At 36.2% G+C, this 8,392-nt stretch overlaps 1 protein-coding gene across 1 annotated transcript; it reads right to left on the minus strand.

The window, feature by feature from the left end:
- Positions 1-1,359: 1,359 nt before the first annotated feature.
- Positions 1,360-6,667, minus strand: LOC126229624 (DNA-binding protein RFX2-like). Its single transcript, XM_049942367.1, has 2 exons — positions 6,408-6,667; positions 1,360-6,224 (listed from the first exon to the last, which is right to left on the minus strand). Exons 1-2 carry the CDS (start codon positions 6,664-6,666, stop codon positions 4,318-4,320), a joined length of 2,166 nt encoding a protein of 721 aa, XP_049798324.1. The 5' UTR covers position 6,667; the 3' UTR covers positions 1,360-4,317.
- Between the last annotated feature and the right edge of the window lie 1,725 nt (positions 6,668-8,392).

Consider the following 8,392-nt stretch of genomic DNA (forward strand, 5'->3'; position numbering starts at 1 on the left):
CTACAGAAGAATGCTGTAGATTAGATGGGTAGATCACATAACTAATGAGGTATTGAATAGAATTGGGGAGAAGAGGAGTCTGTGGCACAACTTGACTAGAAGAAGGATTCAGTTGGTAGGACATGTTCTGAGGCATCAAGGGATCACCAATTTAGTACTGGAGGGCAGCGTGGAGGGTAAAAATCGTAGAGGGAGACCAAGAGATGAATACACTAAGCAGATTCAGAAGGACGTAGGCTGCAGTAGGTACTGGGAGATGAAGAAGCTTGCACAGGATAGAGTAGAATGGAGAGCTGCATCAAACCAGTCTCAGGACTGAAGACCACAACAACATGCCACTTTCAATTTAACTGTGCATCATGGTCACAATTCACTGTAGTTATGTGACTGCCATATTTACTACATTCTTTATAGTTACCATTTTAATTTCCCTTTTCATCAACTGTCAAGTTACATAAATATGTTTCCTTATAAGCTTATCAATTGAACTTCACTGTACCTTTATTTTTCTGTCACTTTAGAGAACATATGTGGATGTAAGTATAGTTGTCAGCATTTTGAAAGCTGCATTTAAAATTCATAGAGCCTTGCAAGGAATAGCCATATTGCACATTCTGTTCCTCTCACTTCAGAATCTGCTTGCCCATTATTTTAGGTATGGACGTGTTTCCTGTGAAATCCAAACCATTCCTTCAAACACCTAACGCAATACCATGTCTGAAAGATCTTAACTGAAGCAAATGTCTCCACTTCACATACTTGGGATGCTTTTAGAAAGTATCATATGAAATTATTAATAAGTATTAACATAAACAACAGGAACATTTCTTGAATAGTATGTGATTCAAAAGTAAATTAAATGCCAATTGTGAGACATGATATCTCTTCTGCACAGTTTCAATATTATGCGACGAAAATTAGTTGCACTTTGAATACTTCAATATCATACACACAGTGTAAAGCACTATTATCTTTGTAACAAATACTTTTTGAATTTTAGGCATTGCTTCTAATAATTTTTTACAGTAAATCTATATATATTCAAGTCAAAGTTTTGTTGCTGTTGTAGTACTGAAACCGCCTTTTAGCATTTGTTTTTACAAATCATTACTTAACTTGAAAATCAGAACTTAATTTGTTGTTACTTCAAACACTTATCCTGCAGCATGTGTATCACCTGCTGTTTAGAGCAACATATCCAAATCATTTTTAACAAAACTGTGCTGAAAAACAGTTTCTGCATATTAGGAAAAACACGTATAAGCATAATGGTTTTATATACAAAGACTACACAACTTATCTTTCACAAGTACGAAATTTATTCAGAATTTTTCCACTCTTTGAAAAATTACACCATAATGGAAAAAAGAAAAATGACAGGTGGTCAAAACACAGACCATCCATTCTTGACTTATAAAAAATAATGACTAGATAAACGTACATACACAGTTACAAGCACTGGGAGCACAATGAATCAATATTTCTTGTTTGACTAATGAGGTCACTGTCAAAATCTATTCACAAGAATAAATTGTGTGACACATTACAGAGGTTAGTAGTATGATGCAGCATACTACAATCATATTAACTTTGCTCTTTGATTACATAAATATCCACCATTCAATAAATTAATTATGAAAGTGCTTTATCGTTGCAGAAGACAAACAACATCAAAAATATTAATTTCTCTTTTACATCATTTCTTGTAATTTGAGTACTTCAGTTGAGGGAGCAGGTTATAAACCAGTAGCATCATATAAAGCTGGTCACCTTTGTATCTCATTCACAGCTCATTAAAAAAATCAGAAATGAACAGAATTTAATTTCTTTGGTTTGAAGACTGAAATGAGTACAGAACCCTTTAAATATGGAAACCAACATTTTGTTAATCTTGCTTCATAAATTAAATGGCCTAATTAATTAGCCCTAATGAATACAAGAAGTAGGTACAAGGGATCAAAATTACAATCAGTTATTTAATAACAGATGTAATACAACATAACACTAATTTTTTACTTTGTAGAACTCTTCAGTGAAAGTATGTCAAATCAAAAAACACAAAAATATTGTGAAGGGGGTGGGAGGAGTGGGAATATATTATAGCCTACTCATTACTACAAAAATGTCACACACAACAATATCTAGGGCCTAACTATGCATTATCAGTGTTTTAACAAAGCAGATACTTATGCAAGAGTGATGAAAAATAGTGCTTGACATACACAGGAAATAGATACAGTGTTTCAGTATAGCATATAGCACAATTCCTAAATAATTACAAAATTATAGTGCCTAATAGAATGCATGCAAAGTTACGAAAAGGGAAGTCAAAGCTGCAATGAACTAGGATCATGCACACTGTGGCAATTTGTTGTCCCCCCCAACTTTCACACAGTCTGTTACCATCTATAAAACAGTATGTCTTCTATTACCTCAAACTTTTAACAGTTACTTCAGTACCATTGCTACATGCTTTGCATTTTGATGTACAATAAAAATTTAATGCAGAGAATAAATAATTTGCACAAGACACACTTTATTTCACACACCTTATGAAGGCACGCACATGCATACTATGAGAGTTCCGTATGAACTCAATATATATTAAATAAATAACTTTTCTGAAGTAAATGCAACAATCGAACACTTCAAAAACAAAACAAAATATTTACATTGGAGAAGAAATAAAATGAAACATTTTGAATGTACAGCATTCTCTGAGCAACTACTACATTTACAATGACTAAATAATGCATCAACTTTTAACTTATTTATCTGAGTGCTTTCCCAAATAAATATAAAAAGACTTATGCATTAATGTAAATAAAAGATCACATTTCTGCTTATTTTCAGTGTAGAAACTGTGTTATGGGAATCAAAATTCATGTGCCAGAAAACTTATGGAAGTTCTGATTTGTTTTCTGTCCAACAAGAGAGAGAATATTGTATAATTTATGTCTTATATTACAGAAGTAACAATCATAAAATTGTCAATGGATTGCATTCCATAAATAAATCAGTGTTTGTGGTCAAATCCTTTATGTTTCCTGGAGAATTTAAATGGCTTTCAGTAAATCAGCACAGATTTTTATGGAATGGTGCAATAAGTATCACATTATTCACTTGCTAACATATAGATCTGAACATGAAACTTCATCAAAATTAAGAGGTCTCCTAATTTCAAATAATATTTGTCATTATCATCAGACATGTGACTTAGAAGCTGAACACACATAATAAATGCATTACTGAGCTTAACTTTTACAGTAAGTTAATTCTCTACATACTACAGGTATAGACAAAATTCTCTCTGGTAAACAAAATTCACACAGGAACACTTACATACACACAAGTACACACGACGTTCTGTGGACAGTTATCACACCAATATATAGATACACTTAACAAATAACAGTGACCATCACAATAAACCATTGTTTATTATACTCTGCTTAAGAGAAATGCAACTTGTAACACAGAAAACTCATTACTTCACACACACACACACACACACACACACACACACACACACACACAAAAACAGACTTCTACCAAGAAGCTGAAGGAATTGCTTTTCTCTTAATATTTTGATTCCACATGGATTTAAACACATAACACTGATATATAGTACTGACAAAGGTTTATTCATACTACCTTTAAAGACACACACTGTTAACAGTACGATTACCTTAGTAAATTGAGGAACTAAAAATGATTCGCTACAAGGACAAGAGAGAAAAAGTTAACCCTGGTGAACAGAAATACTCTTTATGTAATGATTTCAAGACTTGTATTTCCCTAATGAATAAGTATAGTGACACACTGACATGAAATACATGCCTGCATAAATTCCATCATAACACAGTCACATAAATCATACAAGTCATTTCAACACATTCGCATTGCACAGTAACCTGCTGTTTCCTCAGATGCAGGTAACAGTAATTCAACAGCATCCATAAACATTTTATAACTAGCAGTAGCATCTGAACAGTAAAGCATGAAGAAAGATATGACTGGCCAAATATTCTGGAAGTCTGTTTCCAAGTGAATCCTAATTTAAAAAAGGGATGACCTATGAAAGAAATTAAATGTAAATAAATTGAATTTGAAAAACATGAAGTAAGAGAACACTCGAACTGAACCACCATGTACTCTACAGGTCAATAAATATATCATTGCACAACAATGGCAAGAGGAACTTGTCTTTTACAGATTTATGCACAGTATACGATTTAGTGAAGCCACCAATGAATAGTAGCTGAAGTGGCAGCATTTCATACTGCTGAATCACTCTTTTCTCAGCCAGTTGTATCACTATTCCACATTTAGTGCATTTATCTGTAAATAACCACTTATATCAGATGAGCTATGAAGCTTTTCACCAAGGACAGCAATTGGTGTTTCTCCTGTCTGCAGTGCAACTTGATGTTCTATCAGAAAGAACATGTATTCATCATACAACAGACGTATAAGGTGAAATGAACCGAAGCTGGCTGCACTTCGGAGTGTCAGATCTCTTATTACCATTGAACTATAAAAGGACCATTTCAGCAGAAACTGTCTTGCTGCTTTTGTAAAGTTTGGTCTTCCTTCATAAGGTTTTAACACCTGAGTTGCAACACCCTTCAGCCAAGCTGCCCATTGTTCAAGTGAGTTTTGCTGCTGCAATGTCATTTTGAAGTCTGCTTCCAGTCTTTGTACAACACCATTATCACATTCACACACCCATGATGCTTGATCCTGAACATTGTGGAAATCTACACGATTTAAGTCTACCAGCATCTGGTTTATCTGTGACGAGTTCTGAAGTACGGCACGTGCAGCCTGTGCCAAATGATTTAAAGATGTGTAGCGACGTAAAGTTTGTGCAAATGCATTTGCTGCAGCCATTTTTATTTGAACTATGTCACTTGGACATCCAGCCATGGCAGATGTCAACCAAGTTCCTAGACTTTTTGCAAAATTGCGAATGCCTTGGGTAAGGGAGCTCGGAATTGGGCGAAGGACATCTGGTATCAGAACATATACTAAATTTTGATAAAATCTATAATCTACAACTCTGACAAATTGCTGTATAGGTTCCAATTTACACAAGATGAACAGCTTTGTTTTCGACAAGTATCTCTCTTCTTCACATTCATCCCCATTATTATCATCTTGAGTTCTCCAAAATTCCCTCCAAAGACTTTCAATAGTTGGGAATTCCAAGTTAAGAATAGCATCTAAAAAGGCTTCACAATGTTCTCTATAAATACTGCGAAGCGTATCAACATCTTCAAGTGTACATTCCTCAGGTAAAACAACATTTGACATTTCTATTTCAGGAAAATCTGGGATTGCAGATGTACTATCACCTAAAAATTCATGGTGCTTGTGTAGTTCCTGGCAGTGACCTAAAGAAGTGTGATGCGAAGACTGTTCATACTCTGTGCTTTTCTGACCTGACCCCGAAAGGAACTTGAAACGTTTTTGAGATCCTGTTTGTGGTCGAACAGCAACTGATGTCCCATCCTCAAACAGTTGATTTAAAATAGAGTTCGGTTTGATACGTATACCATAATAATGATACTTGGAATTTCCTCGGGTTCCTAGGCGTCTCGTTCTCAGGCCAAGAAAAATTGAGCGTATTAATTTTCCAAATGAAGCAGCATTAACAGGATCTTGTTTGCGCTCATTACAATGATAAAGATAATGATTATACAGTGTTGAACGAGGCAGACTTACTCCCTCTGCAGTTTCATAATTATCCAGAAGCCAATGTACAGTTGCTGGTGTAGCTCGTGTGTTATGCGAATGGGCATCTTGTCCATCACTTTCCATACCACTGTTACCAGATATCAAGTAAGTCACACCACCAGAATCTGAATTTATTGACTGAGTATTATTATGTTGTGGTGTAATTAATGAATGTGCTGTATCTGATTCAATACTTTCCTGTATCAGATATGAGCTACTTTGCTGAGCTAACAACTGATTGTTTCCTGAACCCTGTCCAACACTGCCAGCTACCTGATTGTATGGAACAGCAGCTGTGCTATCATTATAATATGGTTCCGAAACTGGTGCATACATCTTTTCAGGCTCTTCAACAGTGTAAACAGGATAGGACGTCTGGCCATTTGTTGAAGAATATATGTCCTGCTCAGACGCACTCTCTACATACTGAACGTAGTCGGGCTGTACACCCGGCTGTACTGCGTCTGACGCCACTACATCCGAATCTGAAACAGTAACAGTTATATAGTGTGCTGAATCTACTACTGTTTGTGATTCATTACCGTCATCTGGATCTGTAACATTAGATTCGCTGATAACCTCCGTTATCTCTTCAGTGCTTGCAACTACATGTACTGATGACCTAGAAACTTTGCTATCTACATTTCTTACTTCTCTAGAATGTTCACCTGAACTTTCAAGGCAGTATTCAACGCCGCCACTCTTCTTCAGGGTAGAATTGGCGACACTCGCGATTGGGAGGGTGTTACTTGGCACAGCTGTAGCTGGAGTACTTATTTGCGATGAAGCACTGAGAACAACTACTGTAGGTGGCGAACTATGTCTCTGTTGTGAAGCAGCACTAGCATTTCCACAAGATCTCGCCTGGTGAATGTCCAAAGCTGACAATGTAGCCGATGCCGATGTTGCCGGGTTAACAGTAGCCATGTTGAAGGTTGTCTGTGTGGTTGCCATGGAGACGACACAATCATTGAAACATTCTTAATATCTATGCATAGTCCTTATCCGACTTGCTGTCTCTCTCTCTTTTTTATTTTTAATGAATTTTAAAAAATTGGTAATGATATTTGAAGCTTGATTTCCTATACTTTTAAAAAAAAAATGTTTTACATTGATTAAAAACCAGGGAAATATGAGTAAATGAGAACCGAAAAATTATCTCTCTAACTGAGGCCATAGAAATTTAGAGTACATTATTGGGCTGATGTATTATACATACAGTAAAAAGATAATTGTAAAATCATCAGAGATATGTTTCCATCTAAAGCGAATGTGTATCTATCATGCAAAAATGATTTCGATCGCCATCATGTTGCTCCTTCACTACAAGGTGATTCCCAAAAATTATCAGGAGTCAAATTTGAGAATCATTATACACACTACTGATTTGTTATTCAGTGAATGAAGGTTTCTCAAAAAAGACCATTTGGAAATAGGTGCCATAACTCAAAAGCAGCAGCCGATAAAAAAGAAAATGTTTTGTGCGCATTTGCCTACGTAACAGGGAGAATATAGGTATATAAATGAACATAGTGTTTTGAGCAACGAATACAAATTTAAATACTGAAACATGAGTGCCACAAGGTAGAGTTCTGAGTCACTTAGTAATCCTAAACTAAATAAACGACCTAGTCTTCTCATAATGAAGCGATAAACATATAAGTAATGATATTCTTGTGTGTAATTTCCAATAAGTTTTTAATGCAACCAAAGTCAGTGACAGTAGATCGAAAAATGAAATTCATATGAAGGTATTAATCATCTACAGAGGTACTGGTATGACAAATGAAAATATTACAGAAATGTTGAGAATATACATTGACTTGATCTGAATTGGTAAGACCTTGTACTGAATATTTCCAAACCGCTAAATACATTTTATTCTTCACAGGGAACTGTCTTAAGAGCTCCCGCCATAGAAGGTGGAAGAGTGGGTCATTTTGAACATATACAATCCCTAGTTTTTGTATGAGAAACCCTGGCATTTCCATTCCAACTGCTGGTATTTTGGATTTTAGGCTTGACTGATCATGACTAATAGTATATAATCATGCGTTAAAATTCCCAACTATTATACAGGGTGTTACAAAAAGGTACGGCCAAACTTTCAGGAAACATTCCTCACACACAAATAAAGAAAAGATGTTATGTGGACATGTGTCCGGAAACGCTTAATTTCCATGTTAGAGCTCATTTCAGTTTCGTCAGTATGTACTGTACTTCCTCGATTCACCGCCAGTTGGCCCAATTGAAGGAAGGTAATGTTGACTTCGGTACTTGTGTTGACATGCGACTCATTGCACTACAGTACTAGCATCAAGCACATCAGTACGTAGCAGCAACAGGTTAGTGTTCATCACGAACGTGGTTTTGCAATCAGTGCAATGTTTACAAATGCGGAGTTGGCAGATGCCTATTTGATGTATGGATTAGCATGGGGCAATAGCCGTGGCGCGGTGCGTTTGTATAGAGACAGATTTCCAGAACGAAGGTGTCCCGGCAGGAAGACGTTCGAAGCAATTGATGGCGTCTTAGGGAGCACGGAACATTCCAGCCTATGACTCGCGACTGGGGAAGACCTAGAACGACGAGGACAGCTGCAATGGACGAGGCAATTCTTCGTGCAGTTGACGATAACCCTAATGTCAGCGTC

Source organism: Schistocerca nitens, unplaced genomic scaffold (genome assembly GCF_023898315.1).
Source record: "Schistocerca nitens isolate TAMUIC-IGC-003100 unplaced genomic scaffold, iqSchNite1.1 HiC_scaffold_376, whole genome shotgun sequence".
NCBI lineage: Eukaryota > Metazoa > Arthropoda > Insecta > Orthoptera > Acrididae > Schistocerca > Schistocerca nitens.